Genomic DNA, 21524 nt, shown 5'->3' with positions numbered 1-21524 from the left:
AGGCCTAATCATCCAACATCAGTGCCCGAGCTCACTAATGCTTGTGGCTGAATGGAAGCAAGTCGTTGCAGCAATGTTCCAACATCTAGTGGAAAGCCTTCCCAGAAGAGTGTAGGCGGTTATAGCAGCAAAGGTGGGACAATGATTTTGGAATGAGATGTACGACGAGCAGGTGTCCACATACTTTTAGTCATGTAGTGCATATACTGAACCAAAATATAAACGCAACATGTAAATTATTGGTCCCATGTTTCATGAGCTGAAATAAAAGATCCCAGAAATGTTCCACACACTAAAAAGCTTATTTCTCTCATTCGTTTACATATTTTTGTCAGAATTGATCCTTTGCCAAGATAATCCAGGTGTGGCATATCAAGAAGCTGATTAAATGGCATGGTCATTACACAGGTTCACCTTGTGCTGGGGACAATAAAAGGCTCTTCGTCAGGTCAAACAGAGTGCTCACTTCCCAAAATATACACATTTCTCTTCACATGACCATTCTGCAAATGCAAAATCATGTGTGGAAACAATTTGATTCACTTTTGTGCACAATAAATCATAATTAATCACAGAGGTACATATGGTCATAAAGGATTACATGTAGTGCATTCGGAAAGTATTCAGACCCTACATTGTTACGTTACAGCCTTATTCTAAAATGTATTAAAAAAAGAATCCTTTATCTACACACAATACCCCATAATGACAAAAACAGGTTGACATTTTTGCAAATGTATTAAAAATAAAACATACCTTATTTACATAAGTATTCAGACAATTTACTATGAGACACGAAATTAAGCTCAGGTGCATCCTGTTTCCATTGACCATCCTTGATGTTTCTACAACTTTATTGGTCCACCTGTGGTAAATTCAATTGATTGGACATGTTTTGGATGCCAAGAATCACGTCTGGAGGAAACCTGGCCACATCCCTATGGTGAAGCATGGCGGTGGCAGGATCATGCTGTGGGGATGTTTTTCAGCGGCAGGCTAGTCAGGATTGAGGGAAAGATGAACGGAGCAAAGTACAGAGTGATCCTTGATGAAAACCTGCTCCAGAGCACTCAGGACCTCAGACTGGGGCAAAGGTTCACCTTCCAACAGGACAACAACCCTAAGCACATAGCCAAGACAATGCAGGAGTGGCTTCGGGACATGTCTCTGAATGTCCTTGAGTGGCCCGGACTTAAAAATCTCTGGAGAGACCTGAAAATAGCTGTGCTGCCCATCCAACCTGACAGAGCTTGAGAGAAGAATGGGAGAAACTCCCCAAATTCTTGTGTGCCAATTTTGTAGCGTCATACCCAAGAAGACTCGACGCTGTAATCACTGCCAAAAATGCTTCAACAAAGTACCGAGTAAAGGGTCTGAATACTTAAATAAACGTAAAATAACATTTACCATTTTTTGGGGGGGCAAAAATGTCTAAACCTGTTTTTGCTTTGTCATTATGGGGTATTGTGTGTAGACTGATAAGGAAGAAAAAACTATTTAATCAGGGCAGGACTGTAACAAAATGTGGAAAAAGTCAAGGGGTCTGAATAGTTTCCAAATCCACTGTACATACAAATGGGACCTCCACATCCGGCTTATTCACCTGCTGGATTGTCCGAGACCAGCCTCCCGGACAGCTGATGAAACTGTGGTTCGTGCTCGTTGTCCTCACCAGGGTCTTGACTTGACTGCAGTTCGGCATCGTAACTGACTTCAGTGTGCAAATGCTCACCATCGATGGCCACTGGCAAGTTGGAGAAGTGTGTTCTTCACTGATGAATCCCGGTTTCAACTGTACAGGGCAGATGGCAGACAGCGTGTATGGCGTCATGTGGGCGAGTGGTTTGCTAATGTCAACATTGTGAACAGAGTGCCCCATGATGGAGTGGGGTTATGGTATGGGTAGACATAAGCTACAGACAACGAATACAATTACATTTTATCGATGGCAATTTGAATGCACAGAGATACCATGGCGAGATCCTTGAGGCCCATTGTCATGCCAGTTATCCGCCGCCAACATGGTGGTCACACCAAGTACTGACTTGTTCTCTGATCCACGTCCCTACCTTTTAAGAATTTGTTCTTAATTAACTGACTTGCCTCGTTAAATAAAAGGTTAAATAAAATATTTTGCATACCTGTATTCCCAATTAAATACATTGAGGAAGTCAAATGAATTTATTTAATTTCCTTATATGAACTGTAACTAAGTCAAATCTTTTAAATTGTTGCGTTTATATTTTTGTTCAGTGTATATTCGCTGAGCGTCACATATGTTGTGGCAACGTGATTGACAGCCAATGACATGGCTGATTGACATTGTAGGACACACCCACTGGATCAAACCATGTTTTGCCTTATTTAAAAGTTGAAGTCAATTTCCACTACAGCTATCTACACGCGCTCTTCCAAGTTCAGTTTACTAAAAAGGTGAATATTTGCTAAATCTGGTTATTTTTAAAGACGTTGCTTGTTTTACTTTTTAAAAATCTGTTTATTGCCAAGAGAAAGGCAAAGTTTAAGAGTTATTATTATGCAGAAACATTATTTAAACGTTCCTAGCTAGTGAGCTGGCCATGCCACATGTTATATATAAACTAGTATCAGGAAAATAAACGTACAAATTAGAAACGCAAACTGTAGGCAGCGGTTGAATGCATGATCACGGTGGTAACATTGTAAGCTACCTAACGTTACCTGAAAGATAATTTAAATCTTCACGTGCTACGAGCTTGTTGAGTAAATTAGCTCGGTAACCTGGCTTCAGCGACCACCAGGCCACACTTCGAGGGAAGATGTCTACCATCCGATTTGGATCAACTTGTAGTCCTTCGAAGACTACTCTAGCTGAGACATTGCCACGCTGGAACGATGAGGAAGGGGAGAAGGCTGGTAAGAGTCAAATATATTGCCTTTTGTAATTTCAATCAATTACCATTTTTGATTGTTGGCTCCTAGGGACCTCTCATACTTTAATTAACTTTTCTCTGTCTGCAGTGACCTAATTGTCCTGCACGAATGTGATCAACTGACTATGACAGAGGCTTGAATACTGCACTAGCACCAAATATTTTTATAATTAAACCAAGAGACCACAGGTTGTTGTTTCCAATGGGACAAATGAGTCATGGTGGGCAGAGCCAAGCACGCGCTAGCAATATCCCATTGGCGCGTTTTAGTATGCATATTTCTGTTAGGGAACGCCTACTGTGAATAGTGCATTTACATTAACTCAATTTGCGTTTGTGCTCCTAAACAGCTTGCTTTCAAAAATTAAAAAAACTTTTGCAAATGGTAATGTCTATAAAACTTAGTCCACTCTGTTTATAACAGATTATAGTATTTTGGAACATAACTTTTATTGAGATCAAATGTTTAATTGATGAGAATTTGCAGAATGTTGGCCAAAATCCACTGCCTGCCAGTGAGTGGAAGTGAGTGGAACCACCAACTGGATGCTTCATGTTTATACATCCAGTGAAATATGTCTCATTGTACAATCTGCCTAGGCCTCACTATCCCTTTTTGATTGGATCCATTTGGGCAGAGTGCGAATTACGCAATGACATCCGGGGGGTCTCTATGAATTTAATAATAGATGTCATTTAAACAGAAAATATTACATTTTTAAAGTGGCATGAACACAGCCAGTCATATTTTCATTTGATTGTCAAATAAATCACTTCAAAAAGTAGGCTACCTGTGCATGTTTGTCCACTCTAACCCGGAAGTTTATGAGAAATTCCGCTATGCCTTCCAACAAACCATCAAACAGGCAAAGTGTCAATACAGGACTAAGATCGAATCGTACTACACCGGCTCTGACGCTCGTTCGGATGTGGCAGGGCTTGCAAACCATTAGACTACAAAGAGAAGCACAGTCGAGAGTGCCCAGTGACACCAACTGGCAAGTGTCTTCACTGACATTTTCAACCTCTCCCTGTCCAAGTCTTTAATACCAACAAACAGACCACCATAGTCCCTGTGCCCAAGAACACCACTAAGGTAACCTGCCTAAATGACTACCGACCTGTAGCACTCACGTCTGTAGCCATGAAGTGCTTTGAAAGGCTGGTCATGGCTCACATAAACAACATTATCCCAGAAACCCTAGACCCACTCCAATTTGCATACCGCTCCAACCGATTCACAGATGATGCCATTTCTATTGCACTCCACACTGCCCTTTCCCACCTGGACAAAAGGAACACCTATGTGAGAATGCTATTCATTGACTACAGCTCAGCGTTCAACACCATAGTGCCCTCAAAGCTCATCAATAAATCAAATCAAATTTTTTATTTGTCAAATCAAATTTATTTGTCACATACACATGGTTAGCAGATGTTAATGCGAGTGTAGCGAAATGCTTGTGCTTCTAGTTCCGACAATGCAGTGATAACCAACAAGTAATCTAACTAACAATTCCAAAACTACTGTCTTATACACAGTGTAAGGGGATAAAGAATATGTACATAAGGATATATGAATGAGTGATGGTACAGGGCAGCATACAGTAGATGGTATCGAGTACAGTATATACATATGAGATGAGTATGTAGACAAAGTAAACAAAGTGGCATAGTTAAAGTGGCTAGTGATACATGTATTACATAAGGATGCAGTCGATGATATAGAGTACAGTATATACGTATGCATATGAGATGAATAATGTAGGGTAAGTAACATTATATAAGGTAGCATTGTTTAAAGTGGCTAGTGATATATTTACATTTCTCATCAATTCCCATTATTAAAGTGGCTGGAGTTGGGTCAGTGTCAATGACAGTGTGTTGGCAGCAGCCACTCAATGTTAGTGGTGGCTGTTTAACAGTCTGATGGCCTTGAGATAGAAGCTGTTTTTCAGTCTTTCGGTCCCAGCTTTGATGCACCTGTACTGACCTCGCCTTCTGGATGATAGCGGGGTGAACAGGCAGTGGCTCGGGTGGTTGATGTCCTTGATGATCTTTATGGCCTTCCTGTAACATCGGGTGGTGTAGGTGTCCTGGAGGGCAGGTAGTTTGCCCCCGGTGATGCGTTGTGCAGACCTCACTACCCTCTGGAGAGCCTTACGGTTGAGGGCGGAGCAGTTGCCTTACCAGGCGGTGATACAGCCCGCCAGGATGCTCTCGATTGTGCATCTGTAGAAGTTTGTGAGTGCTTTTGGTGACAAGCCGAATTTCTTCAGCCTCCTGAGGTTGAAGAGGCGCTGCTGCGCCTTCACGACGCTGTCAGTGTGAGTGGACCAATTCAGTTTGTCTGTGATGTGTACGCCGAGGAACTTAAAACTTGCTACCCTCTCTACTACTGTTCCATCGATGTGGATAGGGGGATGTTCCCTCTGCTGTTTCCTGAAGTCCACAATCATCTCCTTAGTTTTGTTGACGTTGAGTGTGAGGTTATTTTCCTGACAACCACACTCCGAGGGCCCTCACCTCCTCCCTGTAGGCCGTCTCGTCGTTGTTGGTAATCAAGCCTACCACTGTTGTGTCGTCCGCAAACTTGATTGAGTTGGAGGCGTGCGTGGCCACGCAGTCGTGGGTGAACAGGGAGTACAGGAGAGGGCTCAGAACGCACCCTTGTGGGGCCCCCGTGTTGAGGATCAGCGGGGAGATGTTGTTGCCTACCCTCACCACCTGGGGGTGGCCCGTCAGGAAGTCCAGTACCCAGTTGCACAGGGCGGGGTCGAGACCCAGGGTCTCGAGCTTGATGACGAGCTTGGAGGGTACTATGGTGTTGAATGCCGAGCTGTAGTCGATGAACAGCATTCTCACATAGGTATTCCTCTTGTCCAGGTGGGTTAGGGCAGTGTGCAGTGTGGTTGAGATTGCGTGGTCTGTGGACCTATTTGGGCGGTAAGCAAATTGGAGTGGGTCTAGGGTGTCAGGTAGGGTGGAGGTGATATGGTCCTTGACTAGTCTCAAAGCACTTCATGATGACGGAAGTGAGTGCTACGGGGCGGTAGTCGTTTAGCTCAGTTACCTTAGCTTTCTTGGGAACAGGAACAATGGTGGCCCTCTTGAAGCATGTGGGAACAGCAGACTGGTATAGGGATTGATTGAATATGTCCGTAAACACACCGGCCAGCTGGTCTGCGCATGCTCTGAGGGCGCGGCTGGGGATGCCGTCTGGGCCTGCAGTCTTGCGAGGGTTAACACGTTTAAATGTCTTACTCACCTCGGCTGCAGTGAAGGAGAGACCGCATGTTTTCGTTGCAGGCCGTGTCAGTGGCACTGTATTGTCCTCAAAGCGGGCAAAAAAGTTATTTAGTCTGCCTGGGAGCAAGACATCCTGGTCCGTGACTGGGCTGGGTTTCTTCTTGTAGTCCGTGATTGACTGTAGACCCTGCCACATGCCTCTTGTGTCTGAGCCGTTGAATTGAGATTCTACTTTGTCTCTGTACTGACGCTTAGCTTGTTTAATAGCCTTGCGGAGGGAATAGCTGCATTGTTTATATTCGGTCATGTTACCAGACACCTTGCCCTGATTAAAAGCAGTGGTTCGCGCTTTCAGTTTCACGCGAATGCTGCCATCAATCCACGGTTTCTGGTTAGGGAATGTTTTTATCGTTGCTATGGGAACGGCATCTTCAACGCACGTTCTAAGCTAAGGACCCTGGGACTGAACACCTCCCTCTGCAACTGGATCCTGGACTTCCTAATGGGCCGCCCCCAGGTGGTATGGGTAGGTAACGACACATCCGCCACACCGATCCTCAACACAGGGGCCCCTGTGGGGTGCGTGCTCAGTTCCCCTCCTGTACTCCCTGTTCACTCGTGACTGCACGGCCAGGCATGACTTCAACAGTCATTACGTTTGCTGATGACACAACAGTGGTAGGTCTGATCACTGACAAGACAGCCTATATGGAGGTGGTCAGAGACCTGGCTGTGTGGTGCCAGGACAACAACCTCTCCATCAACGTGATCAAGACAAAGGAGATGATTGGACGACAGGAAATAGAGTACCGCGCACTCCCCCATTCTCATCGACAGGGCTGTAGTGGTGCAGGTTGAGTGTCCACTTCACCAACAAATGAACATAGTCCAAGACAGTTGTGAAGAGGGCACGACAAAACCTATTCCCCCCTCAGGGGACTGAAAAGATTTGGCGTGGGTCCTCTGATCCTCAGGATTTTACAGCTGCACCATCAAGAGCATCCTGAGTGGTTGCATCACTGCCTGGTATTGCAACTGCTCGGCCTCCGACCGTAAGGCACAACAGAGGGTATTGCAAACGGCCCAGTACAACACTGGGACCAAGCTTCCTGCCATCCAGGCACTGTCAGAGGAAGGCCCTAAAAATTGCCTAAGACTCCTGCCACCCTAGTCAGACTGTTCTCTCTGCTACCGCACGCCAAGTCTTGGTCCAAGAGGCTTCTTAACAGCTTCTACCCCCAAGCCATAAGACTCCTGAATATCTAATCAAATGGCTACTGAGACTATTTGGTTTGCCCCCACCCCCTCTTACACTCCTATTACTCTATGTTATCATCTATGCATAGTCACTTTAATAACTCTACCTACATGTACATATTCCCTCAACTGACTGTAGCTCCTGCACATTGACTCTGTACCGGTACCCCCCCTGTATATAGTCTCGCTATTGTTATCACTGCTGCTCTTTAATTACGTGTTGCTTTTATTTGTTTTTTTACCCATATTTTTTTCAGCTGCATTGTTTAGGGGCTCGTAAGTAAGCATTTCACTGTAAGGTCTACACCTGTTGTATTCGGCGCATGTGACTAATAACGTTTGATTTTGATTTGACACCTTGCCTACATTAGTCCACTTTTAGCTCATTCTAACTAAGTAATTTCCTTGGTGTTAACTTGGCTCCATGGCATTATTTTCTCTGTTGTCAATAGATCCAGAAGATGCCTGTGATCCAAATAAACTCCTTCAGTGTCCATACGACAAGAACCATCAGATCCGTGCCTGCCGCTTTCCATACCATCTGATCAAGTGCAGCAAAGTTAGTAGCTACAGGAAGGAATGTTGTTGAAGGCGCAATATGACATTTTGCCATGTCATCTTAAATGTTGCTAATATAGTCAGTTGGTACATGGGAAAACAAGTTGTTCAGCTGTCCTCTTGTCCTTTCCTGTAGAACCACCCTAAACTGGCCAGTGAATTAAAAACGTGCCCTTTCAACGCCCGCCACCTGATGCCCAAGCATGAGCTTTCACACCACATTGCTAACTGTGTTGACAGAATATCTGTGAATGCAGAAGACTGTGAGCCTTTTTTGTTTTGTTTTACCCTTTCTGTATTTGTATTATTCAATGATAAGCCTATTTGCACCCTTTAGATAGTCTAACCAGGTTCTGTGATTTCCAGTGGGCAGCGCTGAGGTGCAGAGCAAATGGCAGGTACCTGTTAGCACCTGGACGAACACCAACTGTGATGAGGACTGGGATAAAGGTACTCTCTCAAACTGCTGATTATGCGTGTGTACTCAAAGCAAAGATGCCATGTATGCATTTATTTGTTTCACAACTTCTGCACACTCCGTGGACTGATGCAGTGAATGCAACTTTTCAGATTTTTATGCTGGAGATTTTCCATTGATTTCCATCGCAGCATTTTATTTAAATGCAGCCTTTTCTTTTTGTAGAAGCTGATATTTCTTCGGTGCCTTTCGTATGGGGAGTGTCCACAAACCTGATCAGTCAGAACAGGTCAGCTAACCACACAGTTTGCAGTGGAGTTCATTGCTACTAGATATATTTGAAACAGAGCTGGTTAATATTTTCAAATTTAAAACATAGTTTTAAGTGTAGTCTTTTCTTCTTTTTTTAGGACTGAGCCATGCACTACAAATAATCTTACTCCTGGACTCCGAGCTCCAAGAACTCTGCCCTGGAAAATGTGTAAGTCATGTTTGATCTGTTTTATGTTACAGCATTCTGTATTTCTTATGTGTGTGTGTGTGTGTGTGTGTGTGTGTGTGTGTGTGTGTGTGTGTGTGTGTGTGTGTGTGTGTGTGTGTGTGTGTGTGTGTGTGTGTGTGTGTGTGTGTGTGTGTGTGTGTGTGTGTGTCTTTCTTGCTGTACTGTCTCACTTAAAAGCTTGTGGTCAGGTGCTCACTTGTCACTCTTCGGCTCATTTTATTTCTCATTATTTTTGTTCAGGACTGACAAAGGGCAGAATGAAAGACAAAAGTTGGAAGTCAAGAGGCTATCTTGCAGTTAAGTTTTATATCATAGATGCGTGTTTTATTATCTCACTTTGACTTGATTATGGACACATTTGAGAAATCCCATTTTGTTTTACTATAAATGCATGCTTTGTAACCTAACCTTAGACATGGTGATTGGGGTTTGTGTCCCCTTTTTTGTTATTAAAAGGCTTTTTTGCAGAAGTGTTTCCCTATCCTAACTCTGCATGTAGGCTGTTGATGTACTGTATGTTCCTGATGCCCTACTGCAGATGAATATATTCTCACTGTATTGCACATATCAGATATCTTCAAGATGCTCATTATGCTGACTGTAAAGTTGATTTAGCCTCATAATGAATGTTGCTTTGATCTTTTGCCAGTGTGTTGTATATTATTCGATTTTGGTCTGTAATTACACAAAAAAAGTTGGAAGTAATGTTCTGTCCTCATGAAGGTTTAAATGTCTACAATTTGCATGTTTGGGCACAAGAGAACTGAAAGGTTGAAAATGGATTGGGCATTTAAGCAGATTGGACTAGAGTTGGACATGTAATCCTATCCGATAGGCAAAATCCAGATAATTTTTGAAAAACTGGGCCCAATTTATCTCTTGTTAAACCGTCAATAGACAATAAATTCATCCACGCAGCTGTTCTTAATTGCAACGGCTAAGGCCATCTCCATAGATGGATTAGCTGACAATGTCACAAACGATGCACGTTCATCAAATGGGGCAGAAGTCTTGTGTTTTGTGATTCTGGATGGAAACAATGACAAGAAGCTACCATTAGTGGAATCGTATTGTATGTGGTTCGTTTCAGCTTGTATCTTGTTACAATGTCTTGTTTTGACCGACGCCACCTATATGCTAATATGGCTGAAATTCGCTTGCTAACCGACAACTGTGACAATGTATTTGTGACAAGTGCTCGTTGTGCAAAGTTTGTTTTCAATAAACATTAGAAAATATAGTTTCATAATTTAAGACAACCCTGTCTGTTCTGCTCCATAGTTGCGCATGTGTTGGTTTTGTTGCTAAACAACCAACCTGTCTATTTGGATTAGTCAACGTTCTACTACTTCTGAGGTGGTAAACAAAGGGTGCGTACTGCCATCTGGAGTGTGTTGTTTGAACAAGAATAAAGCCATGTTTGGTAACTCAAACTGCAGATAGTAGAGGTATAGGGACTAAATTAAAATTGCCATAATTCACATTAGCAACGGGAATGTCACGAGCCGGAGGGGGTTTGGCTCAAATCTACCATACATGGTGTGCTCGTAAATTCACTGGAGTGCCAGAGTGCGCTCAAAGGCGTTTGTAAATTCAGAGCGTTCAGTTCACACTGGACGCTCTGGCCGGGGAGTAGGGTTGATCCGAGCATTGACATTACAACCACAGTCGACTACCAAGCTAACTGGCTAAAGTTGGCTACCTAATTTACTTCGAGACAAATGACTGAACCTCAATCTGACAATTTACTAACACAGCTGGTTCTGCTCTTTTCATGTTATCTAGAGTGTTGGTAGATAAATATTTGCTGCTGGCAACACATTTAATTGTTTTAATGCTGACGTTTTACTGACACGGTCATAACAGGTGTTGGGTGTTTGTAAATTCATAAGCTATTCTGCGCTCAAGCACGCTTTGACGAATTCTTTGAAATCGGAGTAGATCGCCTACTGGACTATGGCTAAACAGGGAAACTATTCAACTTGCTATGCAAGCACTTTTTCATGCATCTATCATACTAGACTCTTGAATAATGCAACATTTGAAAACATTTGTTTATTTTCTCAGCCATAAACATTAATTTAGCAAGACAAAGCGTAAATCATAGTCCAGATGCGATAGTCTGGCATCCCATTGTAACATAGCTGTGCGGCTCCTTCAACTGTTTACCATTGGGGAATTATTCTTTTTAAATGGGCCAATGCATTAGCAGCAGGGTCTGGTCTGCTTAGTTCATTGACTAACCACAAAAAAAAACAGTGTGGGATGTCTCGCTTCCTATTCCATCTTGGTTACTGCCACCTGCAGTTATGGAATGTTTGCTCACAGAATTCATTGGCTTATCCCTCTTGATGACCTGGATGGAATTGTGTGGTCCTTCCTAAACCCAGAGGAAGTCCCACCCAGTTGACTATGATAAAATGGTGGAAATCCTCAATGCAATGTCCATGCCAAAACTGGTTATTTCTAAGTAGTGGTCTCTGGTGTCACCTTAGCCCTGCTTGCTGCCATAGTCTTTGAAGATATGTTTGCCCTCTGGTGGGTATTACCATCGGAACAACTTAGTCCTACTTTAAGCAGACCATGGGAGATTTGTTCTATTTGGCATTCATTCCATACACCTGAAATAAAATATTTCCTTGTTTACCAAGACACATCTACTGTGGCAATTTACCGAACACGTTGTATGAATGGAAATTGAATGTTGGTGTAGCCTACTGTTATTTGTTTCCAATTTTATGTAATCCATTAAATACAAATGTGTTTAAAATAATTGTATGGTCCTTTATCAAGATGATCGGGGGTAAAATATCCCTGCACTGTCCATATTTGAAATGTGTAACTAATATAACTATATAGCAGGGGTACGCAACTCTTACCGTACGAGGTCCGGAGCCTGCTGGTTTTCTGTTATACCTGATAATTAATTGCACCCACCTGGTGGCATAGGTCTAAATCAGTTCCTGATTTTAAAGGGGAACGGTGAATGGCTTCTCAGTCCAGAGTTGAGTTTGAATTTCTATATAGTATGTATTTAGCAACAGTGCTTTTAGAAGTCACAGTAGGGCTCAACACTTGCCTTTTCTTTGACGTGAGCTATTTCCATGAATGTTATTTTAGACAGGGTATTAGGTAATGATAATGTAATGTGCACAAGAGGTTTACTGATCTCCCACACATGGGTTTTATTGATATTCCTGCATGGATGGTGACACATTCTATAGCATTGGTATAGAGGCTATGAAAAGAAAACCCCAATGTTTGACAGTTAAACTTTTAAAAGAAGAGCTATAAAATATATATTCAAGGAATATACTGAAAACTTTATTTTATTTTAAGATACATATAAAGGTGTACATTTTTTTAAAAGACATTACTTTATGCATGTCTTGAACCACAAGTAGGGTTACAATCCTACATTGAAACTACCATGATCTGTTCATGGTCTTGAGACCGTCTCCAGTCTGCTACAAGCAGATTTAATCATACTTTCTCATTTAATTAGAAGATTGCAGCCAAGGAAAATAATGCCAAAAAATCAGTGAGCGACAATACGCACAGCATAGCGATCTGCACCACGTGAAGAGGTAATTTTCCTCAGGATGAGTCACACTGAATCCGTTGTTGGTGATGACTGATGCAGCTGCTGAAAGGTTGCTGCGTCCACGTACAGTGTCAAATCCAGAGTGTTCTTCTCTAGACAACGTCCTATTAATGATCTCCCATGCAACATCCATGTTAGTGAAATATATATTTTTTTAAATCTGATACTTTCTTTTTCATCTCTTCAATATGATTTAACAAACTCTATGAAGTTATTCCATCGTTTTCTTTATGCAAGAAGTGAAATGTCAGCTGTTTCATGATGCTCAGAAAATATATTAGATTTTTGAATTCCCAGTGAAGCTTCCCAAAATATGACATTTCAAGAACAACTAAATGACGAGGTTCATTTCATTTCTGAATGATGACAGTCAGAATTTAAGTGAGAATGTCAAGGTTCACAATGTATTCAATTAAAAACTAGACTTCACTTTCATTGTTTTTCTGTAGTGATACTCTGCTCTCTGAGGCTTCTTTGCCAAGCTAGGTTTCTGACATACAGTGGGGCAAAAAATTATTTAGTCAGCCACCAATTGTGCAAGTTCTCCCACTTAAAAAGATGAGAGTGGCCTGTAATTTTCATCATAGGTACACTTCAACTATGACAGACAAAATGAGAAAAAAAAATCAGAAAATCACATTGTAGGATTTTTAATGAATTTATTTGCTAATTATGGTGGAGAATAAGTATTTGGTCACCTACAAACAAGCAAGATTTCAAGGTCTCACAGACCTGTAACTTCTTTAAGAGGCTCCTCTGTCCTCCACTCGTTACCTGTATTAATGGCACCTGTTTGAACTTGTTATCAGTACAAAAGACACCTGTCCACAACCTCAAACAGTCACACTCCAAACTCCACTATGGCCAAGACCAAAGAGCTATCAAAGGACACCAGAAACAAAATTGTAGACCTGCACCAGGCTGGGAAGACTGAATCTGCAATAGGTAAGCAGCTTGGTTTGAAGAAATCAACTGTGGGAGCAATTATTAGGAAATGGAAGACATATGGAAGACCACTGAAATGGAAGACCACTGATAATCTCCCTCGATCTGGGGCTCCACGCAAGATCTCACCCCGTGGGATCAAAATGATCACAAGAACAGCGAGCAAAAATCCCAGAACCACACGGGTGGACCTAGTGAATGACCTGCAGAGAGCTGGGACCAAAGTAACAAAGCCTACCATCAGTAACACACTACGCCGCCAGGGACTCAAATCCTGCAGTACCAGATGTGTCCCCCTGCTTAAGCCAGTACATGTCCAGGCCTGTCTGAAGTTTGCTAGAGAGCATTTGGATGATCCAGAAGAAGATTGGGAGAATGTCATATGGTCAGATGAAACCAAAATATAACTTTTTGGTAAAAACTCAACTCGTCGTGTTTGGAGGACAAAGAATGCTGAGTTGCATCCAAAGAAAACCATACCTACTGTGAAGCATGGGGGTGGAAACATCATGCTTTGGGGCTGTTTTTCTGCAAAGGGACCAGGACGACTGATCCGTGTAAAGGAAAGAATGAATAGGGCCCATGTATCGTGAGATTTTGAGTGACAACCTCCTTCCATCAGCAAGGGCATTGAAGATGAAACATGGCTGGGTCTTTCAGCATGACAATGATCCCAAACACACCGCCCGGGCAACGAAGGAGTGGCTTCGTAAGAAGCATTTCAAGGTCCTGGAGTGGCCTAGCCAGTCTCCAGATCTCAACCCCATAGAAATCTTTGGATGGAGTTGAAAGCCCGTGTTACCCAGCAACATCCCCAAAACATCACTGCTCTAGAGGAGATCTGCATGGAGGAATGGGAATGTGTGAAAACCTTGTGAAGACTTACAAAAAACGTTTGACCTTTGTCATTGCCAACAAAGGGTATATAACAAAGTATTGAGATCAACTTTTGTTATTGACCAAATACTTATTTTCCACCATAATTTGCAAATAAATTCATTAAAAATCCTACAATGTGATTTTCGGGATTTTATTTTCTAATTTTTTCTGTCATAGTTGAAGTGTACCTATGATGAAAATTATACAGGCCTCTCTCATCTTTTTAAGTGGGAGAACATGCACAATTGGTGGCTGACTAAATACTTTTTTGCCCCACTGTAAGTATTTTTAAAGGAGACGTGTGTGTGTGTGTGTGAGTGTTTGCCCTCTTCTCCCTTTCTTGGGCTGCCTTTGCATCTCTTCAAGGCCACCTGATGGCACTGTTAATCCATTTGTAGCTGGAAAGTCTGCTTAGGTTTACACACAATTCACTGTAGAGACAGTCATTGAATCATACTTGACTATGTATGCCGCAAATACATTTAGCATTTTAAAGATGTAATCTTTCATACATGTGTTGCTATACATCAAGACCTACTATAGATTTGTTTTCCCTTTGTCATTAATTACTCATGGAATCAATTTCAGCAACTAGGCTAAAGAGATTATAGGGGGACTAGAATTTGGATAAACCTGTCCAGGCTGCTTCCTTAAGGACTTTGGGGATACTATGTTATCTCCCATGGGCAATTTTTACTTCATATCTCAAATGTCCATGTTCCTCAAGCATCCATGTGAGCAAGCATGAGCAGTATCGGTTACGGTTACAGAGCCCCAAGGCCACAAGTGGGGTGTTAATCCTAGAAGGGACTTGCCCTGCCAACACACACTCAGTCGCTTCTAAGTGACATTATTGATTTCATATGATGACTGGCTATTTTTAAAGTGGAGGCTAATATTGGAGGTGTTCAGAGGACTGTCTGTCTCCTTCTGTGTTGCCATCTGGGTTGAGAGAATATGAGTCCCCTTAGGAACATGGTGTACCCTTGGAGGAATCTAATCAAGTCATGACTTTCTACTCCCTTTTACAGTTGGATCCAATGCATTTGTGTGATTCTCGTAGTGAAATACCCGTTTCGTTGCATTGTTTGAGCTGCTAAAATTATAGTTGTGTAGGCCTATGTCCTACAATATGTGGACAAGAAACTGCAATAAACGTTCCTTATTGCCTGGAAACTACTTGATGGTCATTGGTTTAGACACATGGGTTAGGATTCCCTTGGCCTACACATACATTGCATTCAGAAAATATTCAGACTCCCCTTTTTCCACATTTTGTTACGTTACAGCCTTATTCTAAAATGGATTAAATAAAACATGTTCATCAATCTACACACAATACCCCATAATGACAAAGTGAGAACAGGTTTTTAGATATTTTTGAAAATGTATTAAAAATAAAAAAGGATACCTAATTTACGTAAGTATTCAGGCTGTTTCACAACCAGCCATGATTGGGAGTCCCATAGGGTGGTGCACAATTGGCTCAGCGTCTTCCGGGGTAGGCCGTCATTGTAAATAAGAATTTGTTCTTAAATTATTTGCCATGTTTAAATAAAAAAATATATAAATTCAGACCCTTTACTATAAGACTTGAAATTGGGCTCAGGTGCATCCTGTTTCCATTGATCATCCTTGATGTTTCTACAACTTGATTGGAGTCCATCTGTGGTAAAATCAATTGATTGAACATGATTTGGAAAGGCACACACCTGTCTAATGTCCCACTGTTGACAGTGCATGCCAGAGAAAAACCATGCCATGAGGTTGAAGGAATTGTTCGTAGAGCTCCGAGACAGGATTGTGTCGGCACACCTGGGAGTGGCACCAAAATAAATGTCTGCGGCATTGAAGGTCCCCAAGAACACAGTGGCCTCCATCATTCTTAAATGGAAGAAGTTTGGAGGTACCAAGACTCTTCCTAGAGCTGTCCGCCCAGCCAAACTGAGCAATTGGGGGAGAAGGGCCTTGGTCAAGGAGGTGACCAAGAACCCGATGGTCACTCTGACAGAGCTCCAGAGTTCCTCTGTAGAAATGGGAGAAGGTTCCAGAAGGACAACAACCTCTGCAGCACTCCACCAATCAAGCCTTTATGGTAGAGTGGCCAGACGGAAGCCACTCTTCACTAAAATGCACATGACAACCCGCCTGGTGGTGGCATCTTCATGCTGTGGCAATGTTTTTTTCAACGGCAGGGACTGGGAGACTAGTCAGGCTCGAGGAACTGAGCAAAGTACAGAGAGCTCCTTGATGAAAACCTGCTCCAGAGCGCTCATGACCTCCAACTGGGGCAAAGGTTCACCTTCCAACATAACCATGACCCTAAGCACACAGCCAAGAAAACGCTGGAGTGGCTTCAGGACTTTGAGTGCCTAGCCAGAGCCCGGACTTGAAAATGATCTAACATCTCTGGAGACACCTGAAAATAGGTGTGAAGCGACGCTCCCCATCCAACCTGACAGAACTTGAGAGGCCCTGCAGAGAAGATTGGGAGAAACTCGCCAAATACAGGTGTGCCAAGCTTATAGCATCATACCCAAGAAGATTCAAGTTTGTAATTTGTTGCCAAAGGTGCTTCAACAAAGTACTTATGTCAATGTGATATTTCAGTTTTTGTGCAGTTTGTTTATGTCTATGAGCTGATCTGTAATTTTCAACCAACCATTCTAGAACGGGGTGGCTAACCCTCCTTGGACCTTCGCCCAGATTCACAAAGCCTTAATTTCTTAACTGCCATTTTTTCCTCAACTATAGATTTATGAAGAAAGTAAAGCAAAGTTGCTTTTCCTCAAAGTTTATTGGAAAGGTTCTGCGTTATTTCTTATGTTTCACCTTAAGCAAAAAGTTATGGGATTTGTTCTTAATTATAAGATAGCTAAACCCTTGTCTTAAACTCATGGCAGTAAGAGAATATGCTCATGAAATCAATTGAACTTGTTTAATACACTCACAAACTGACTTGCCTAGTTAAATAAAGGTAAAATAAATCAAAATAAAGTAATAAAATGTTTTAGAACAGTAATCTCAGTAAGAAATATGCTAACATGATTGCCGGTTGCCTAGGTACAAACATCTTAAGAAGATTCTAACAAGATGTTTGTAGGAAAATCATTCAATCTTAAGATATTGTTGAGGAATTGCACTAATGAACTATCTTATGAACTTTATTATATATTTTTTAAGAAGCTTCTTAAGTTTTTGCATAAGAAGTGTTTTGTGAATATGTGCACTGTTCCTCAAGACCTTGATTGGCTGATTCAGGTGTGTTTGTGTAACAGTGTTGCTTTCGTCCCTCTCGTCCAAACCTGGGCTTGAATCAGGGACCCTCTGCACACATCGAAAACAGTCAACCTTAGAAGCATCCTTACCTATTGCTCCACAAAAGCGAGAAGGGGCGTGCTCGTTTTGAACAGCTTTGGGACGCCGGACTATGTTAAGTGGCGAAAGTGGAGAATTGTAGAGCTGGGAGCAGTGAAAGTCAATACTAACTATAAACCGACAGATGATGGGAAAATGTCAGAAAGAGAGAAACAATTGTTACTGTTTTTATAATTAATGACAAACAGCAAAGTAAAACTACTCAGTTTGCCTCTGATGCAAATGACTGTTATAATGTTTGTTAATCAATGACCATAAGTTAAGTTTGTCTCTACCGTGTACATTTTGTTTTGTTTTTGACTGAGCCAGACTTGCCGGCTGTTTTGAGCGGGGCATTCTACTGGCTTCAAAGTAGGTGTTAACTTCGCCCACTCAAGCAACAGCCAGGGGACAGGGCAATGCAAAACGTGCTCGCCCAAGTTCTCCAGGAGGACTGTTGGACTAACCCCTAGTCTAGAATTAGTGTTGATCAGGTGCTCTAACTCATCACTCACCAGTGGTCTGAATGGGGCATCCTCTGTCTGCCAGACCATATCTATCTATGCTGAATCTGAACATGCAGTGTCAGTTGGTAGGCCTAGTCCTAGGATGAGACTACAGCATTGGCATTTGATAAAATGCACCCATTGCATTCTTATACCCTGGTGGCATCATAGTTTGTACAAAAATGGCTATAAGGGTATAAGAATGCAATGGGTGCATTTTATCAAATGCCAATGCCTCCCATCACATGACGTGTAGCTCACATTTAAATGCTGTTCTTTATGACTAAAAGTTGGAATTCAATCATTGCAGATAGAATGGTTCTATGTTATAATTTACAGATGTAACTAACATGAATCACTCTTGACTGTAGGTATTGTTAAATAGAGAAATACTATTGCAATAACGAATTAAGACAAAGCTCAGAAATGTAAAGTGTTTAATACCAAGGATACAGTCAGCTGAGTGCATGCATTTAGAAAGTTCACAACACATTTTATACTCTTCCCTTGTAGGCGTCATCTCCCTAGCTATACATTTTATGACCCCAATGATTTTCCCTCTGGCTCCCCTGTGGAATGCCTATTGTCCTCTTTTTGTTTAGCCAGATGTCAGAATCCCACCTCGTCCATCTTCTGTTCTAGGCCTCACCCTGCTGTCTGATCCTAGGCAATTTCCTTTTCTCTAATTAGTTCATGGTTTCTAAATTAGCATACACACAGTTTCATGGCCTAAACTCCATTAATACTCACAGTAATCATTCACTACACAGGATACAAACAAACTACAGTTTAACTTGAAACATTTACATTTTAATAGAATCCATCATTATGCTTATTTCACAATGTGAGTCTCCCTTCAGACTCTTACATTATCCTCTGACTGCTCCGGGCCCTGGATTTATTTTATTTCACATGACTGCTTGTGTCCGGGATGTGATTTCTCCTGACCTCATGCCTGGGCTGGCTGGCTCTCTGGAGGATGTGCCTGACGCAAAAAAGTTTCAGGTACGCCACCAAGAGTTATCGCCTGCAACTGGAACCCAAGTCTCCCTATCACTCTAGTTTTATAATCGTAACATTATCATCTCACAGCTGCCCCATTTCCAAAACAGTGCATGGTTGGTAGACAGTCGGTGGCACGGGGTCTGGTCTGTAGTGGCCTTGTAATTTTATCTTTCTGAAGACAATTAAAAAATCATGGATTTACAGTTTTCTCCACGTGCTCCTTGGGATTTTTTTGATCACGTGTTTTATCATTCACGTTTTTCTTCTTTCTAAGGGGAGACTCATTCACACAACGGCATGCCATCGCCCACAACTGCTGTAATCGGAGTGAGTGATGGTGACATTATTTAGTTACACTTGCTGAATGATTCTTGGTGGTGGGGGGTCAGATGTTCATAATGGGTTTCCGTACCAGACAGGGAATTTCCTAATCTGCACATCAAGTGCAAAACATTGCCTCCCTGCTCAGCACGCACCCTTTCCCAACACCGTCCTTGGGGTACAAAATATATATTGGACCAGAATCTGGTCAGGATTAGGAGTTTTTCAATATCAGACAATTGGAGACTAAAATACCTGAACATATACAGTTTCACAACCACCTGTCTCTTAATTTAAGACCCATGCTAAGGAATACAGATGGGACATATTCATGCAGTAGGAATAGCTAAATGGGACAAAGTGAAAGAACTTGACCCTTATATCTTTATAGTTTATTGAACTGAGCAGACAGACAGACACTGTATACATTGTGTTGTACATGACTAGTGCAGCTTTAGTCACATTTTGTTTGAATATAGCATACAGATTTGTAACAGCTCCCAGCTAATATGTAAACCATCACTTCATAATAATAAGAATAGCTATTGGATTGAAAGAAACTACCGACGTGACTGGCAGGTAACCAAGTCAATGGAGCATTGAGTAAGATCTGTATCAAACTTTTTAAAGGGATTTATTTTTTATCAACTCCCCTAGGATGCAATATGTGTTAAGTTTCCTCACAGATTGCATTTGCTACATGCTCTGAGTCTGACTGCAGCCCATGTCTCTCTCTGCACACACATTTCTGTGCACTATTGTTGACGCAGATCATGGTGACAAAATTAGGCAATGGCAGTTTGTGTTCCCACAAGGCAATGTGAAACCCAAGTCCTTCCCCATGGAGTTGTCTGTCTTCAGTCTAGCATCACTGGGTTACCAACTTCTTCCATATTAGCAGTTGCACCCCTCACAATGCTTATTGCCTGATTTAGGGAAATTGATAACTTATCAATAATACCCAGCTGATTCTCAACATTACTGTTGACCTATGTAAGGAGCACCTGTACTTCATGAATGGTCTCTTCATAGGATTGCCTTTGTAGCAACCCGCCAGAAGTGGTAGTCTACACTCAGCAATTGAAGCATACTCTACACATTTTAAAGTGTGAGAATGTCTCACTATTCATTGTTGAAATAAGTCACTTGAGCGACTGGGGAAGGGAAGTAATTGTAATTTATGATTGGATCATACAGTTTTATGTATGGCCAATCCCTTGTTAAATGAAAGGTATCCAATCACAAGTGAGAGAAACTATAGAGCCCCACAGTGGTATCATAATACCCATAAAACCTACCAGTCAAATAGGGAAATGGTTTCAATTGTTTTTCCACCATTAATTTTACCCATAGGGGATTTTAGAAACACTTAAAATAAGGGCTGTGATTCGTGTAGGCTTACCCTGGCATGGCGTTTTGATAACCATGTAAATCATTCTCGGACCACCCCTCATCACTGTCAAGCGCTCCCTAAAACACTTCTGCGAGCAGGTCTTTCTAATCGACCTGGCCCAGGTATCCTGGAAGGATATTGACCTCAACCCGTCAGTAGAGGATGCCTGGTTGCTCTTTTAAAAGTGCTTTCCTCACCATCTTAAATAAGCATGCCCCTTTCAAAAAAATAATAAACTAAGAACAGATATAGCCCTTGGTTCACTCCAGACTACTGCCCTTGACCAGCACAAAATCACCCTGTGGTGTACTACACTAGCTTCGAACAGTCCCCGCGATATGCAACTTTTCAGGGAAGTCAGGAACCAATACACACAGTCAGTTAGGATAGCAAAGGCTAGCTTTTTCAAGCAGACATTTGCATCCTGCAGCACTAATTCCAAAAAGTTTGAGACTGTAAAGTCCGTGGAGAATAAGAGTACCTCCTCCCAGCTGCCCACTGCACTGAGACTAGGAAACACTGTCACCACTGATAAATCCATGATAATCGAGACTTTCAATAAGCATTTCTCTATGGCTGGCCATTCTTTCCACCTGGCTACCCCAACCCCGGCCAACA

The 21524-nt window shown here is 42.0% G+C and overlaps 1 protein-coding gene across 1 annotated transcript; it reads left to right on the top strand.

Moving 5' to 3' along the window:
- Window positions 1-2281: 2281 nt before the first annotated feature.
- Window positions 2282-10136, top strand: zgc:56699 (uncharacterized protein LOC405758 homolog). Its single transcript, XM_035740200.2, has 8 exons — window positions 2282-2433; window positions 2735-2895; window positions 7871-7977; window positions 8113-8239; window positions 8343-8426; window positions 8620-8683; window positions 8805-8875; window positions 9137-10136. Coding segments are annotated over exons 2-8 (552 nt in total). The 5' UTR covers window positions 2282-2433; window positions 2735-2798; the 3' UTR covers window positions 9139-10136.
- The last annotated feature ends 11388 nt before the right edge of the window (window positions 10137-21524 follow it).

The sequence above is a fragment of the Oncorhynchus keta genome, chromosome 28 (genome assembly GCF_023373465.1).
Source record: "Oncorhynchus keta strain PuntledgeMale-10-30-2019 chromosome 28, Oket_V2, whole genome shotgun sequence".
NCBI classification, from domain to species: Eukaryota; Metazoa; Chordata; class Actinopteri; order Salmoniformes; family Salmonidae; genus Oncorhynchus; species Oncorhynchus keta.
The sequence above is the reverse complement of the archived record's forward strand: the minus strand, read 5'-3'. Positions and strand labels throughout refer to the sequence as shown.

Excerpts from the sequence above, each read along its gene's own strand:
- zgc:56699 (XM_035740200.2), top strand. The coding sequence starts at position 2,799 with ATGTCTACCATCCGATTTGGATCAACTTGTAGTCCTTCGAAGACTACT. Across the intron at positions 8,427-8,619 it reads TGATGAGGACTGGGATAAAG|AAGCTGATATTTCTTCGGTG; the intron begins GTACTCTCTCAA and ends TTCTTTTTGTAG. Across the intron at positions 8,684-8,804 it reads AACCTGATCAGTCAGAACAG|GACTGAGCCATGCACTACAA; the intron begins GTCAGCTAACCA and ends TTCTTTTTTTAG.